At 34.3% G+C, this 18,211-nt stretch overlaps 1 protein-coding gene across 1 annotated transcript in view; it reads left to right on the top strand.

The window, feature by feature from the left end:
• FZD6 (frizzled class receptor 6) overlaps nt 1-18,211 on the top strand; it is a 28,859-nt gene that overhangs the window by 8,544 nt on the left and 2,104 nt on the right. The window contains exons 3-6 of the mRNA XM_039853994.1: nt 11,141-11,337; nt 12,849-13,866; nt 16,433-16,581; nt 17,760-18,188. Of these exons, the coding sequence (XP_039709928.1) occupies nt 11,141-11,337; nt 12,849-13,866; nt 16,433-16,581; nt 17,760-18,188 (1,793 nt within the window). The remainder of the gene's footprint in view (nt 1-11,140; nt 11,338-12,848; nt 13,867-16,432; nt 16,582-17,759; nt 18,189-18,211) is intronic.

The following is an 18,211-nucleotide window of genomic DNA, read 5'->3' as shown; positions in this document are numbered from 1 at the left end:
CTGAATGTTTTTGATGGTGTTACTAATCTCTGAAAGTCCCCTAATCTGCAGTAAAGCTTTTGATTTTCTGTTATGATAAAAGGAAGACCTCTAATGATTTTCGTTTGGCCCTTTCTACCATAATAATGTTTATCTGGGAAGTCAGTGTAGTGATTGTACTGACCATTTAGCTCTCATTTTACTAATGGATGCTCTGAGACTCAAAGACAGAAAATCATCTGCAAAAGGTGGCACTGGTAGTTAATGATGGAGCTACAGCCAGAGTTACAATGCTGACATCATTTCCAGTAAAGGATTGTATAAAATACCTCACATATTTTGGTTCTCATTGTCTATTTATCATAGTTTGGCTCTGGCTATTTTTCAGAATGGAGGTATAAGTTGCCTTCTTAAATTGATCTCTTCTTCCTCATCCTTGCTAGTACTAATAGTTAACTACCACAGGATTTCTTCCAGGGACTTACCATGTCTTTAAAGGAGCCTACTTTTTATTTTTCTGAGCATTAAAACTATGATTAACAGGACTATTTTACTTAATATTGAATGGTAGACTCTCAAAAGCATTACTGGTATTTTATGTTGTCATTAGTTACTCGATGAGTTTCTGAGCCTTTGAAAAAGAGAAATTCACGGCAAAGACCATGAAGGCACTGGGTTACTGAGAGAGTCGAAGGTGTCACTAAGAAGGAGTAAAAGGAATAGACTGAAGAGACTAGGAAGTTTGACTCTTTGTTCAACATGGGTTTACGTAGCACTTATCATGCTAAATACTAGTTTAACAAAATGATGGAATTCTGAGTGTAAAATTAAAGACATAAGAAATACCACAGTGAGCCAAGTTAATAGCCTTTTTATTTCAAATTTAGGTTTTTGAGAGTGATACTTAGGACTTTTTGTAGAAGAGTATAAAATATTTCTATCAAGGTATTTACTTCAAAAGATTAGTGAAATACACTTATTTGGTTTATGTTTTTAACTGATTGGGTTAAATTCAATAATAGGCTGACTACCCATTATTTAAAGTGCTATTTGTTCTAAAATTATTCGTTCAAAAATTACCTACTTCAGTAGGTACATACATCATCTGGAATGCGATAAACATAACTTGAGGTTTTATAGTTTTCGGTTATATGTCCTGTTGTGAACATCTGTTTTTTTCAGAGGATTTTGTTTCATGTAGAATATTCCCAAGCCTCATTTGATATTGTGTTTTTTATGCTGTTTTCAAGTAACATTTTTTTCCTTTTTAAAATTTTTCAGTTACACTTGACATTCAGTATTATTTAGTTTCAGGAGTACAGCATAGTGGTTAGACATTTATGTAATTTACAAAGTGATCCCCCTGATAAGCCTAGTACCCACCTGGCACCATATATAGTCATTACAGTACCATTGACTATATTCCCTATGGTATACTTTATATCCCTGTGACTATTTTGTACTTCTTAATCTCTTCACCTTTTATACTTAGCCTCCTGACCCCCTTCCCATCTGGCAACCATCAGTTTGTTCTCTGTATCTATGAGTCTGTTTTTGTTTTGTTTGTTCATTTATTTCGTTCTTTATATTCCACATATAAGTGAAATCATATAGTATTTTTCTTCCTCTGTCTGACTTTGCACAATATCCTCTGAGTCCATCCATATTGTTGTAGATGATAAGATTTCATTCTTTTTTATGGCCAAGTAATATTCCATTGTATATATGTACCACAACTTCTTTATCCAGTCATCTATTGATGGGCAATTAGGTCGCTTCCATATCTTGGCTATCATAAATAATGCTGCAATAAATAGGGGTACATATATCTTTTTAAGTTAACGTTTTGGATTTCTTTAGATAAATACTCAAAAGTAGAATTGCTGGGGCATAAGGTAGTTCTATTTTAAATTTTTTGAGAAACCTCCATACTGTTTTTTCATAGTGGCTGCACCAGTTTGCAATCTCACCATCAGTGTACAGGGATTCCCTTTTCATGTCCTCACCAACACTTGTCATTTATTGATGATAGGTATGAGGTGATATCCCATTGTAGTTTTAATTTGCATTTCTCTGATGGTTAGTGACATTGAACATCTATTCATATGTCTATTAGCCATCTGTATGTCCTCTTTGGAGAAATGTCTATTCAGGGCCTCTGCCCGTTTTTTAATTGGATTGTTTGTTTTTTTGGTAGTAAGTTATGAGTTCTTTATAAATTCTGGATATTAACTCCTGATTGGATGTATCATTGGCAGATATCTTCTCCTGTTCAGTATGTTGTCTTTTCATTTTGTTGATGGTTTCCTTTGCTGTGCAAAAATTTTTTAGTTTGATATAGTCTCATTTGTGTATTTTTTTGTTTCCCTTGCCCGAGGAGATATATCGGGAAAAAATTACTAAGAACAATGTCAGGGAGTTTACTGCCTATGCTTTCTTCTAGGAGGTTTATGGTTTGGGGTCTTAGATTTGTCTTTAATACATTTTGATTTTATTATTGTATATGGTATGAAAAGTTTCTCTAGTTTCATTTTTTTTTTTTTTGCAAATTTCTGTCCAGTTTTCTCAACACCATTGATTGAATAAACTGTCTTTACCCCATTGTGTATTCTTGCCTCCTTTGTCATAGATTAATTGACCATATAGGTATAGGCTTATTTCTGAGTTCTCTGTTCTCTTCTATTGATCTGTATGTCTGTTTTGATTACTATAGCTTTGTAGTATAGTTTACTATTAGGTAGTATGATACCTACAACTTTGTTCTTTTTCAAGCTTGCTTTGGCTATTTGGAGTCTTTTGTGGTGCCATATAAATTTTAGAATTATATATTCTAGTTCTGTGAAAAATGCCATTGGTATTTTGTTAGGGATTGCATTAAATCTATTTGATCACTTTTGGTAGTATGGACATTTTAACAATGTTAATTCTTCCTGTCCATGAGCAGGATATATGCTTCCATTTATTTGTACCTTCTTCTATTTCTTTCTTCAGTGTCTTATAATTTTCTGAGTATAGGTTTTTTTCCTCTCCTTGTTGGCAGCATAGTGTCAGGATTAAAGAGGACATACTCTGGAGTCATACAAATCCAGATGAACATCCTGGTTGCCACTTAGTACACATGTGACCCTATTAAAAGTTGCCTCACCTCTTAGAGCCTCATCTGAAAGGTGGTGATCAGAACACCTACTCACAGGATTGTTGCAAAAAGAACTAACATATGAGAAAGCACAGTGTCTAGCTTATTGTAAGTACTAAAAAAAATCCAAGCTCTGATCTATTATTAGTAGCTATAGTATTGGTAAAAGCATTAGATCAGGAATAAGGGCACTTAAATTCTAATTCAGACTAGATTTTTGGATTTCAATAACACTTTCAATAAGAAATTGGATTGCCTTTTCTCATTTGTAATTTGGGGGTTTGGATTAGGTCAATAGTTTTAAACCGTGACCTCTGGAGGTGCTTTGAGGTCACCGGTGAAGTGGAGCAGTGAGAGATCTCAAGAAGGAGGGCTTCATCTTCAGCCAGAGCAGCTGTGCTTTTATTTACTTATTTACTATATCAGTCTTCTTTGTAACCTCTTATTCAAAGGAAATGTTCCTTGGGAAAGCACATACACACACACTTTGAAAATAATAGATTTAGAAGGCCTCTCAGGTCCCTTCCAAGTCTAAAATTCTTTGTATCTGTTGGCTTGCAACAGAATTTGAAAGTTAGTGACCCACACTGTATGTCACCTAAAGACATGTTTTGTTTGCCCTTTTTGCACAGTATTTTAAATATATTAATGCAACAGAATTTCTGTTTGATAGCATATCTTGTGAGCTTCCCGTATCACCCTGTCTAAAAAAAAAATCCCAGTTACTTATGATGAAGACTGAATGAAATGTGTCATTACCCACAGATTTTTCCCTGACATAGCTTGTTTTGGAATTTCAAGGGATGACAAAATAAAATATAAATGTTGTGATTTGGAAAAAAATAAAAATAAAGACAAAATTTTAAATTTTGAAGATTTCACATAAAAACCCAGATTCTGTTTTCTTATGAATATTGACATATCTGACTATTCTGGAACCACATTCCCAAATAACATCTGATGGAACTGAGTAGCAGCCGTTATCCAGCTACTCCCTATTATCTTACATGCTCTTGGATTTACCTGCCTAGCCTCTGAAGGTATTTGGGTTTTCAACATCTGATTTATCCTCTGCAGACTTCATAAGTATTTACATCGTTGAATTAACAAGTATTGGCACTCTGAAAAAGTTAAACAAAGGATGTGACTTGCCATGTTTGCACTGTAAGAAAATAATTTTGTTACAGCAAAACTACATGTGTTACTTTTATTTTACCTACCCTTAAACTGGACAATAATAGTTCTTAAGTGCTGACCATCAGTTTATCATAGCTATTGCAAACTGGATTCTGAGTTAGAAGAATGTTAAACATGGTATGTTTTAATTCCTTCGCCCGTAGGATCTAATTACCAGATACTCAAAAATTTTAGGTACTATGTTTCTTTGGCACAGTAAACAAAGAGGTAAATGCTACCAGTTGGCCATGCCTCCCCTTGTTCCACCTCAGCCCCAAAGGAGGTTACTCACACAATCTGGGCATTTTCCTCCAAAGGATAGAGAAAATTGAGACCATATTCTGCAGTTTGCCTCCAAGTTCCTTGTAGGTGGCAAAGGGTCAGGTCTCAGCATCATTCAAATAAGGGAAGATAGTGTATCAACTGTGGCAGCCCTGTCTTTGCTCAGTCACTTTGCCCCATCAGGACAGAGTGAACTTTCCACTGGTTCAGTGTCCTCTAATTGTTGGGTGTGGGTTCTGTATGTGCCCTTTAAATCAGACTTGTTAATTTTAGTGTATTCTCCTCTTATATTTACTTAATTTTTTTGCCTGCTTGGCCTTACATTTATTAAGAAATATTTCATTATGATCATGGAATTGTCCATTTCTCCTTGTAGTTTTGCTGCCTTTTACTTTATATATTTTATGCTATTTTATTAGATATATACAGTGCTCAGCAGTGCATTTTAAATACATTTGTTTCAGTTTATCCAGAATCTGAATTTTTTATGGCAGGAGATATTTAGTTGGTCATACTCCTAAAAGAAGTCCTTGTTCCTTCTATCTTTCAGAAATTTCTCAAAGTTTATAGTTCACTGATGAGACTTTCCCTGTTTTTTTGTTTGTTTGTTTGTTTTTGAGGGGGGAGGGGGTGTAGCTATAGATTTTTTTTTTTTTAATCTTTAAACCTTCTGTCTCATTTCAATGGTGTTTGGAGAGGAAGGAGATGTTAATACATAAGTTCAGTGCATTTCCCCTTGAATCAGAATTTTCATCTTCTCTTACTCTACATGTTCTTTAGGTAATTTAATTCAGTTATTTCTGTTACCATTTTTATAATGATAACTTCCAAATCAATATCCTTAACCTAAAGTCTTTCACCTGCATAGCTCTATGTACTGTCTGCTAGTAGCTATCCACACTCAAATGTCCCATGGGCACTTCAAATTATCCATCAACAGATGGATGGATAAACAAATTATGGTATAGCTAAACAATGGAATACAACTTAGCAACTAAAAAGAATGAACTATTGATACACAAAACAACATTGATGAATCTCAAAATAATAATACTGAGTGAAATAAGCCAGATAAAAAATAATACATACTGTATGATTCATTTATGTGAAATTCTAGAAAATACCACTCTATAGTGACAGGTCAGTGGTTGCCAGCAGTGGGAGGTTACTGAGATGTGGAGGCGGGAGGTGAAAAGAGAGATAGGAGAGAGGGATTATAAAGGGGCAAGAAGAAACTTTTGGTAGTTATGGATATATTTATTACCTTGGTTGTGGTAATGCTTTCAAACCCCATCAAACTGCATGCTTTACACATGTCGTTTATCATATATCATTTATACCTGAATAAAGCTGAAAAAACCCTCAATACTAAAGGCTTTTAAGAGAAAAACAGCAGTCCCTGCCTACCCTTCCCAAAGGAAGCCACTTTGAATTCCTTTAGGTGTTCTTTTGATAGGTGCACTATACAGCAAGAGGTATTAATTTCTTAAATAACATAGTTTCATTCAACATTATTTTGTTATCATTTAATCAGATGCTGTAGAAATCTCTTGTTTATGTCAATTAGCCTGTGGTAAAAATTGTTTTCATGCTGTTTCACTTAAAGTCACAGAACCTATTGATGTTAAGTGAAGACTTACTGTACTCTAACTAATATGCTTAGTTTGTTATTTATTGAGTCATCAATCCAGAACTTCAGGTAGTATATCTATTTATGATAATTGATAATTTATTTCTCTTGCTCTACCATTTTTACTTCTCCTAACTTCCTAATACAGTTTTTGGTTAGATCAATAGTCAGTACTGATATTACTTGGAATGTTAAATATTGTATACTATATAGTCAAGTAGTGTACTTTGATTGCATTAATTTTTTTAATACCTCTCTCCCCCATACTTAATGCAGTAATTGCATTTTACCCCATTTCCTTTGTTTTTTATATATCTATGTGAATGTATCTCAGATGTCCCAACACCTAGCAGCCATTTTCCCAGATGCTCAAAATATCATATGATGTGGCATTCCAATTCCCCACTTCTATCCCTTGGAGACCTTTCTCCTTCAGTGTTTGTCTTCCTGTCAATATACTCTGATTGTTCTGGTTGAACTAGATAAGTAGCTGTCATGCTGAGGCTTCCTCTTGCCATTGTCCAATGTTGGATTAATTAACTCCTGCATCCCATGTTATTTTTCTCCCTACTTTATGTATATATTTCTTTGTTTCAGGAAAAAATTATCCTGTAGTTGCTTCCTAAAAAAGTGATGCTCGAAAGTTAAAATTTTTGATTCCTTACAGGGCCAAAAAGGTCATTATTTTGTCCTCATCTGAATGTTTGGTTGGGTATAGAACTCGAGGTTGAAAGCAATTTTCCTTCAGAATATTAGAGTAATTTCTTCATGTCTTCTAGCATCTGGTATTATCAAATATTCAGAATTTAATTCTTTTGCATGTGACCTATTTTTGTCCCTCTGGAAATATTTATGATCTCTATCATGATGCTGTGAAATTTTTTATTGATATAACTTGTTCATTGTTTTGGATAGTCATTCATTTATTTCAATAAATATCTATAGAGAAATATATATACACACACATACACATACTGTCCTAGGCACTGGGGATTATAACAGAATAAGTAAAATTTCTTGTGGAATTTACATTCTAGTGGTGAAAACAGGAATTAAGAAATAAACTAGTATATAATGAAATGTCAGATAGTGATAAGGACTATAAAGAAATATAAAACAGAGTAACGGAACAAAGAATGACAGGATAATTTTTTACATAGAGTGGGCAGGGAATGACTCTCTGAGGTGACAGTTGAGCAGAGACTTAAATGAATTAGGTGACTATCTGTAGGAAGAGTGTTCTAGGTTAAGGGAACAGTAAATGCAAAGATTCTGAGACAGAAATATACCTGGAATAATGAGAAGCAAAAAGCCAGTTTGACGGCAGTGGAGCGAATAAGAGAAAGAGTAATAGGAAATGCAGTTGGAGACATAGCTAGGGGCAGGAAATAGACGGCCTCATAGGACTTGGTAAGGACTCTGGAATTTATTCTATCGGAGTCTTTTGAACAATGTAAGTCTTTTAAAACTTACATTTTAAAGAATCACATTGGTAGGAGTATGGATTAGTATGGAAATCGACTGTAAGATTACCAAGAGTAGGAAGTCGTGAGACCTGTTAAGAGGTTATTTCAGTAGTCTAGGTAACTAAAGATGTAGTGGCTTAGATTGGGTAGTAATAGTGAGAAATGGTAAAATTTGAAATATATTTTGAAGGAAGAATGAACACGATTTGCTGATGGGTTGATTATGGGGTGAGAGAAAGAGAAAAGTATGAATCTTTAGATTCTTGGCCTGAGCAGTTTGGTGAATAGTGGCACTATTTTACTCAGATGGGGAAGACTGAGGGAGAGTTTAGGGGGTAGGATACAGTGGGATTGAGTTGTGTTTTAGACATGGGTTTGAGATGTGTGGTGACAGCAAATGGAGTTGTTCAGGAGGCAGATGGTCATTCAAGTCTGGGTTTCACAGGAGAGATGGGGAACAGAGATAAATTTGGGAACCTTTCATGTATAGTTGGTATTTAATACCATGATTCTAGGTGAGTTTCCCCTGAGGAGTGAGCATAGATTGGGAAGAAGTCTGAGGACTGAGCTCCTTAGAACTGGGAATTAGAAGAGGATCAGAAAAGGAACACCTAATGAGTTAAGCAGAAAGCTGGGGTAATTGGTATCCTAGAAGTCAAGTAAAAAAAGTATCTCAGGAGGAGGGCAGGCTCTACTACATCAGATGTCGTTAAGATTTGAGTAGGATCAGGACTCAAAATTGACCATTGGATTTGGCAATGTGGAGTTTGTGGTAACTTTGACAAGCAGTTTTCACTGGAGTATGGGGACAAAACCTAATTGGACTCAAGAAGGAATGTGAAGAGTGGAATTGAAGAAAGTAAGCTTAGACAACTATTTGGAAGAGCTTTTCCAAAGCTCTTCCAAAGAGGAATAGGAAAATGGAATAATAGTTGGATGGGGATTATAATGTAGAGTAAAAGATAGGTATGTGTGTGCGTGTGTGTGTGTTATGGCGGGAAATAATAGAGCAAGTTTGTCTGATGGAGGAATCACTGTAGCATAGAGGGAGAAATTATTGCAAGAATAGGAGATAATTGCAGAAGCAAAGTCTTTGTCTAGTGAAGTAGGGAGGATCCAGTGTACAAATGGAGGACTTAGTTGATTAGGAGTTCAAGTTGTTCATCCATCGAAATAGAGAAGGCAGAGAATGTGGATAAACTGCAGGTATGTTGGTACATCTAGTTAGAGGATGAGGAAATTATCTGGTTGTTTCTGTTTTCTCAGTGAACTAGGAACAATCATCAGCTGAGAGAATGAGATGTCGAATTGGGGTTTTGGAAAGAGAGGAGAATGTGAGAGAGATCTCTGTAAAGGGGAGTTAATTGTTTGAAGTTTTAGCCCAGAAATGTTTTAGAAGTTGGTTTGCAAAGTGTGATGCCAGCCTTTTCATTTCGAAGACTAGTATCCTTGTGTTCTGAGCAATATTCTTATATTCCTTATTTGATTATCACCCCACCCCCGTTTTCCCTGTTGTTTATTTCTGAAACCCCTTTAGGCAGGTGTTAGACACTTGGACTAGTTGGGAGGATTTTCTCTCTGATTGTCCATCTCTTTCTTCAGCTTTATTTTCTAATCCTATAGAGTTCTTTATTTCAGCTACCTTATCATTTTAATTTTCCATAGCATCCTGTTTTTTAATGGAAGCAATAGCATCTCATTTTAAGATATTAATGCTTTTATTTTGTGATTTATTTTGTTTTGTTCTATTCACCACACAATTTCTGTTTTCTCCAGATTTCCTTTTATCTGCTTGCTTGTTTGGGTCTCTGTCTTTCATAAGGCTTTCTTCAAATGCCTGATGATCTTCGCTGCCCATTTATATTTGTGTGGGGCACTGAAATCTCCATGTGCACAAATGGGGCTGGTGGGCTTCATAGTAAGGTGAACTCAAGCTCTTTCATTGTCAATATGTAGAGGTTTTTTTCCCCCAAGACTGTTGAGTTTTTTCCAGAGGTGGGGATGGTGGCATATGCCCATCTGCCAACCTTTTGCGAACGAGCAGGAAATGCAGGATGACGACTTCACATTTGCCTAGATGGACTGTTACTCACTTCCACCTCTTTTCACTGCACTGTGTCACAGCCCAGCCCTGTGCTGGATACCCCAAGGGCAGAACATTTGTAGCTCCATTTCCTTAGAAACAACCGTGGTGGAACTTGGTGGTCATCTGCCTGCGTGGGGTGGGGGTGAAGGGATAATAAAGAGAGAAACTGATTTGTAAACATTCCTTGTTTTAGCCTTTTATGCTACTTGGTGCCTAAAAGAACTGAGACTCTCAGATCCTTTAGGGCAGAGCAGCTCTTATGGAACCCTCCACTCCTCCTTTGTAATCCACTTCCATGTCCAATTACAACATCTCTCTCTCCTCTAATAGCTTTTTGTCACTCAGAGATTTGGGTCTTTCTTTTTAGATGTTTTGTTTTGTTTTGCTTCTGTTCTTTGGCAAACTCAAATACACTTAATGTAGTCTCTCCTGTTCATTTGCTAACAGAGTAATACCTTTTTTTCTTTACTGTCATTTCAGTGAAGAAACAAGGAAAAGAGGATAAATAGATGCGGTCAATATACCATATTTATCCAGAACCTATCCCTATGCTCAAAAGTGTAATCACAATAACTAACATTTATTGAGTGCCTACATTTTATTAACGTAGTATTCACAACAGTCTTACAAGACAGGTACTGTTATTATTGCCATTTTGCAGATGAAAAAACTAAGACACAGAGAAGTTAAATAACTTGCCGAAGTTACATGGCCAGTAAATGTAGCTCTAGGATTCATACTCAGCTGTCAGACTCAAGTCACTTCCTGCTTTAAACTCTCCAATAGTATTTCATTCCTTTATTTTAAAATCAAAGCAACTTAGCATGTCATTCATGCTCTGCATGAGCAGGTCCAGCATACCTCTCCAGTCTCACCTCTCTCTAGTCTGTCCTTGACTCCACCTCTTTGACCTTATATTCTAGTCACATAGAACTTCTTGCCCTGAAATGCACCATGTTCTCGTGATCCTCACACCTTTTTCATGCTGTTCCTTCTGCCACGAACAGTGCTTTATTCTCCAGAATGCTCAGTGTATGGTGTTAAGGTATTTCAGCATATACTTATAAATTGAACATTTGTATAATGTATTTCACCTAGCAATCAATGCATGCTTTTGATTTGCTTTGATTTAGCATGTCTTCTTGAAAAATGTATTATTGAATAAAATAATACTATTGTATTGTATATGAAGATTCCTAAGTCTAACAGACTAAAACATCTTTAACAGACCAGACAAAATTTGATCATATTAAGAGTGGTATTTAAAGATTCTTTTGACTCCAAAAGTATAAGTGAAAATGTATATACTTTAAACCATAAATGTTCTTTTCTTTCATTTGTTATTAAAATGTTTTCTAACCTTATCTTGCTATTTTTCTTAATAGCTTTTTCTTCCTCTTGCAAACCTGGAATGTTCACCAAATGTTGAAACTTTCCTTTGCAAAGCTTTTGTACCAACGTGCACAGAGCAAATTCATGTGGTTCCACCTTGTCGTAAATTTTGTGAGAAAGTATATTCTGACTGCAAAAAATTAATTGACACTTTTGGGATCCAGTGGCCTGAGGAACTTAAATGTGACAGGTAAATTATGTTTTTGACTAAAAGCTACTAATGATATTTTGGTATTTTAATTAATATTTTAATATTTCCATGTTAGTGACAGACTTTCATTATTTAATAAATGTTTACTGCACATTTAATATATGCCAGGCACTGTACTGATAAGTGTTGCGGACACAGTAGTGAGCAAAAACAGACTTGGTTCTTATTCTGAGGGAACTTACAATGAGTTAGAAGGAATGAAGACTAATAAAATAATTATACAAATAAATGCAAATTAACAACTGTGCTAAGTATAGCAAAGGAGAGGTGTATAGTTCTATGAGAACACGTAATGGTGCCTTTGACCTTAACTGGGGGAAAATAAAATCTTATTTTCAATACACAGACCCTTTTGTACATTACTCTTTTTTAAATAATATTTTATTAGTTTCAAGTATACAGTACATTGGTTAGACATTTGCACAGTTTATGAAACAATCCCCTGATTGCTTTCTCTCTTGTTTACTTTTGTCTCCTATTCTCTAGTCATTGGGAGCTTGTAGTTTGAAATAGTCTGCTAATATAATGAGACCTCATATAATCTGGAAAGGAAGGTGGCTACCTTTTCTTCCTTTACCTGTAAACTAAAGAAACGATAGAATCTTTATGGAATTCATACACTTAACGGCAGATGCATAACCATTTTCAAGAATAATTGAGTAATACAGTTGACCCTCGAACAATGCAGGAGTTAGTGCACCAACCCCCCATGCAATCAAAAATCTGCATACAACTCTTGACTCCCCAAAAACATAACTACTGATAGCCTACTATTGACTGAAAGCCTTACTGATAACATAAACAGTCAGTTAACACATACTTTGTAGGTTATATGTATTCTATACTGTATTTTTAAGCAAGAGAAAAGAAAATGTTATTAAAATCATAAGGAAAATAAAATACATTTACAGTATTTGTTGGAAAAATTCTGCATATAAGTGGATCTCTGCAGTTCAAACCCATGTTGTTTAAGGGTCAACTGTGTGTAGTAAAGTTGAAGATGCTCATACCTTGCATCCTAGGAAATCCCTTTCCATAGAAACTTTTACACAGACAAGGAGTAGTGTACGAAAATATTAATTGTAGCATTTTTCTTATTATTTAAATGGGGAAAAGACTGAAAGTATATTGTAAAAATGATTAATAAATTGTGATGTACTTACACACTAGAATACTGCCATACAGTTGATAAAATGAATGCAGTGGACTCACATCTGTCAATATGGATAAATCTAAAAATTATAGTGTTAAGTAAAAAAAGGAAGTTTCAGTATGATATATATAACATCATTATATAAAGTTCAAAACCTGTGAAACAACTATATAACATTACAGTTAGAAAATAACACAGTAAGAATACTAAAAAATACACGAGAATAAAATCTGAACTTGTGATCAATATTTCTGAGGGAGAAAAGAGAATATAACCAGAAAGTAGTGACTCAATAAAAATGTTGACTTTATTTATTTAATTTGTATCATATTTACAGATTACAATACTGTGATGAGACTGTTCCTGTAACTTTTGATCCACACACAGAGTTTCTTGGTCCTCAGAAGAAAACAGAACAAATCCAAAGAGACATTGGAATTTGGTGTCCAAGGCATCTTAAGACTTCTGGGGGACAAGGCTATAAGTTTCTCGGAATTGACCAATGTGCACCTCCATGCCCCAACATGTATTTTAAAAGCGATGAGCTAGAGTTTGCGAAAAGTTTTATCGGAATAGTTTCAATATTTTGTCTTTGTGCAACTCTGTTCACATTCCTTACTTTTTTAATTGATGTTAAAAGATTCAGATACCCAGAGAGACCAATTATATATTACTCTGTCTGTTACAGCATTGTATCTCTTATGTACTTTATTGGATTTTTGCTAGGCAATAGCACAGCCTGCAGTAAGGCTGATGAGAAGCTAGAAGTTGGGGATACAGTTGTTCTCGGCTCCCAAAATAAGGCTTGCACTGTTTTGTTTATGTTTTTGTATTTTTTCACAATGGCTGGCACTGTGTGGTGGGTGATTCTTACCATTACTTGGTTCTTAGCTGCAGGAAGAAAATGGAGTTGTGAAGCCATTGAACAAAAAGCCGTGTGGTTTCATGCCGTAGCATGGGGAATTCCAGGTTTTCTGACTGTTATGCTTCTTGCTATGAACAAAGTCGAGGGAGACAACATTAGTGGAGTTTGCTTTGTCGGCCTTTATGACCTGGACGCTTCTCGTTACTTTGTACTCTTGCCGCTGTGCCTTTGTGTGTTTGTTGGGCTGTCTCTTCTTTTGGCTGGCATTATTTCCTTAAATCATGTTCGACAAGTTATACAACATGATGGCCGGAACCAAGAGAAACTAAAGAAATTTATGATTCGAATCGGAGTCTTCAGTGGCCTGTATCTCGTGCCATTAGTGACACTTCTTGGATGTTATGTCTATGAACAAGTGAACAGGATTACCTGGGAGATAACTTGGGTCTCTGACCATTGTCGTCAGTACCACATCCCATGTCCTTATCAGGTAAAAGCTATCATTTATATTGTTTTGTGACTTAATTTTAACCTAGAAATATACTTGAGTTCGTTATGAACATAAAATTAGATTTCAGGTGAGAAATCCAGTAGACATAGGAATGGTTCCCTATGCATCATTTGCAACTGGGATAAATGTCTGAAGGTTTTTCAGTTTCAGTTCAATAGTAAAGTGCCTCCTTTAGCTATTCTTTTAAAAATTACAGTGAGTTGCAAAGACAGCTTAATAGTAATGAAGAAAAGAGTCAGAAGAACAGGTCTTGTCATTGGGAAAAAAGAAAAGTAACTCCTGCTGAATTGGGAGTTGTTTTAAATTTTTCAGTTAGTAGCAGAAAACCTTATTTGTGTATATTTAATTTCATCCTATTATAATGTTTTGCAGAGTATTTGCTTATAAAAACAGAACTTGATTTTTGCCTAAACCATCCTGTCATTTCTTAACTGAAAAAAGCAATTGAAACGAGATGTGTTTCATATGTTTCTGATGTTTATGGTTAGTATAAAGATGGTGTTTTTAAGATTAAAAATGTAAATTTCTGAAAATAGGAAAATTTTAAAAGCATTTTAGTTAAGGTTTTTTTAATAGAAAAAAATTTTAAATAGATTTTATACATTTTTCTTGAATATTTATATATGATATTAACTAATCATATCGATGTAAGTGCTACCAGTGTATCTAATCAGGCAATGTGTGGGCTGAAGTATTTTACACAATAAATTATATTCTGGAAAGTTACTACATTTTAACCTAGTAGAACCTATTTTTTATACTGATGTGTGGTGATAAGTTTTACTTGCCTTGCATACTGTTCATAGTCTGTTATCCATAGGCTGTTTTTCCTGTATATTTAGTAAAGGAGCGATCTCTTAAAGTGATCCTGATGTATTAAATGTCTCCTGTGTTCCCAGTATTTTTGGCAAATTAGGAGGAAAAAACAGCTATAATATATTGTTAAAAAAGTTTAAGGTCTATGATTTTTAAAAATTATGTTTCATATAAAGAAAGAAACTATGAGATATTAGAAGATAACATGAGAAAATTCTCAACAGAGTGGAGACAGACTTTGTAAGTGTGATAAAAAATTCGGGAACTATAAATGAAAAGATTGCTAAATTCGACTAAGTTAAAAAAAAAATTCTTTTCAGATGCCGCATGGCAAAAACCTTGCCATAATCAAAGTCAGAAAACCAATTGGGAACATTTATTCACACATCACATCATAGTTGAAGAGCTAATTTCTTTAATTTATAAAGAATTCCTACAGATCAATGAGAAAAAAACCATAACAGTATAGTATAAAAATGAAAAAAATATGAAGAGGGTTCACAGAAAAGAAAAATCGAAAAGCTGTTCTTAACATGTAAAATATGTTATGAGAATGTAAATTAAAATTATAATAAAATTATGTTCCGCTTATGACATAGCAAACATCTGAAATTATAATAAAATTATGTTCCGCTTATGACATGGCAAACATCTGGTTTTATAGCCACTGTGTTGGTGAAACTGTGGCAAAATATGCATTCTCAGATTTTGCTGTTCCATTAGTTCAACCTTCTGTGGAAAGCAGTTTGACAGTGTCTTATCATTTAAAATGCACGCACTCTTTGATCCTGCCCTTACGGGAGTTTATAAAACAGATATCACAAGTATGAGATTACATACATACAAAGATATTCACTGCAGCATTATAGGCAATGGCAATAGGTAGAAAATAATCTAAATATCCGTTAATAGGGATAGCTGAATAAATTATAGTTCAGCCATACAATGGAACAGCTTTTAAAAATAAATGAAGAGATCTATTTGTATTGATATGAAATGGTCTTCATTTTATTATGTCAACTGTTTTATTATGTCAACTGTTGTTTCAAGTTTGTAAATCTTTTTCATAGAGAGAGATTTTTTATTTTGGCATTAATTATTAGTAAGTGAAAAAAAGCAAGATATAATAGAGTATATAGTATTTTGACACTTGTGTAACATTTGAAAAATAATATTTGAAAGTTTATGCTTAACAGAAAAGTATGAATGAATTTTATGAAATTTCCCTATTTTCACATTTTATAGATATTTATTTTGCTCTAACAAACAGTTTTTATAACATGGATATCAACAATGTGTAAAGACTCTAAAGTAGTATGTTGTTATAATGAGTTTAAATGTGGGATTTTTTTATGGTAGATAAATTAAAGTGAAGGAAAATGGATAAATATTTAGAGGCAAGTATTTGGCAATATGAAGCTTCTATACTTCTACGGGGAAAAAACTCAGGAAATTAAGCTGAGAGTAGGAAGGACATCCTTCCTAAATATATTTAAGTGTTTTTCCCTTTCTGGCTGTGTATGCTGACACACATATAAAGATTCTTTGTTCAGAACTTAGGTAAAGAGTGTATTATATTTAAAGCACTATATATTATGTTATATCAAACATTTTATAATGAAACAGACTAAAGATTTATATTTTTTGTTCCAGGTTTATGTTGACTGTATAAACTTCTCTCCACTTAGAATGTATCACTGAAATTTTTATTATTCGCTATTTTTTATAGGCAAAAACAGAAACTCGACCAGAGTTGGCTTTATTTATGATAAAATATCTAATGACATTAATTGTTGGCATCTCTCCCGTCTTCTGGGTTGGAAGCAAAAAGACATGCACAGAATGGGCTGGGTTTTTTAAACGAAATCGCAAGAGAGAGTAAGAACCTATTGAATTATCTGACATTATTTTAAAATAGATCACATACCAAGGAACTATTCAATTCATTGTTGTACTGGAGTTTTATTATGTCAACTGTTGTTTCAAGTTTGTAAATCTTTTTCATGGAGAGAGATTTTTTATTTTGGCATTAATTATAACAGTCTTTGATATATATCATTCTATTGAAATATGAATGAAAGATTTGTAAAAATGTGTATTCTCTCTGTGGCTTATACTATATCCAATATTTTTATTGCTTTCATTATTTTGGGTATCGCACTTTTAATTTTAACCTTTTTTATCAATGATAGAAGGTTAAATGGGATCAAATATATGTAAAGAAACCTATAAAATATGATTCAAATGTGATATCATTGTTTACTACCTTTTAATTTTATCACACACAGCATTGATTTAAAATTTCATTTATTTGCCTTGCCTAAAATGGTAAAAATTCAAACTTATGGAACATACTGCAACAATATATAGTAGATGTACATTTATGAGTTAATAGTTTAGTTATTTACAAACATTGCATACCATGTATTATTAACAATATACAATAGAGTTTTTAAACTTTTCCCCATTGGCTTGATTAATGAACTTTTTTTGTGGTAAAATTTTTTAACTATAAACCTTTTAAAAATAAGTTTTTGAAGTCTGAGGAATTGAATTTAACTGGACTTGAAAATTTTTGCACTGTTATTATATGTCTACCCCATATTTATATACCCGTACTAACTTGCTAACTTTATTGTTAGAAAGAACACAATTGAATTTAAGCAAAGACCACTACTTATATTTTGTATCTTCTCTCTTCTGGTTTACTTTTATATATTTGATATACTCGCATATGATACACATAAAGATAGTACCCTACTTTATGCTGGTTTGAGTGTCCTTGCCCTCATTCTTTGATTTTGCCTGTTTCTTTACCAGTCTGCTATTTATGCTGACAAAAGTAACTAACAGTGTATACACACATTTCAGTTCGGGAAATCTACTTGTATCTCATAGTGTTTATAATCTTAGGTTTTAAAAATAATATAAATCTTATAGCATTTCTGACTTTATTGAATAAGGATTTTTAGCACAAGATAGGTGATATGCGTTATGGCTTCTACTATAACACTTAATATTTATCAAGTAAATCTTGTCTTTGGATTTTCTTACAGTCCCATCAGTGAAAGTCGAAGAGTACTACAGGAGTCATGTGAGTTTTTCTTAAAGCATAATTCTAAAGTTAAGCACAAAAAGAAGCACTACAAACCTAGTTCGCATAAGCTGAAGGTCATTTCCAAATCCATGGGGACCAGCACAGGAGCTTCAGCGAATCACGGCACTTCCACAGTAGCGATCACTAGCCACGATTACTTAGGACAAGAAACTTTCACGGAAATCCAAACCTCTCCAGAAACGTCAGTGAGGGAAGTGAGAGAAGACAGAGTGAGTGCCCCCACATCGAGAGAACAGGACTGCGGTGAACCTGCCTCCCCATCAGTGTCCAGCTCCAAACTCTGTGGGGAACAGGCCGACAGGAAAGGCCGGGCAGGCAACATGAGCGATAAGGGCAGTGTGTCTGAAAGAGCGCGGGGTGAAGGAAGGTGAGCTTCCGTTTGGTTATCTT

The sequence above is a fragment of the Pteropus medius genome, unplaced genomic scaffold (assembly GCF_902729225.1).
Source record: "Pteropus medius unplaced genomic scaffold, Ma_sr-lr_union100, whole genome shotgun sequence".
In the NCBI taxonomy this organism is placed as follows: Eukaryota; Metazoa; Chordata; class Mammalia; order Chiroptera; family Pteropodidae; genus Pteropus; species Pteropus medius.
This window is presented reverse-complemented; position numbering and strand designations above follow the sequence as displayed.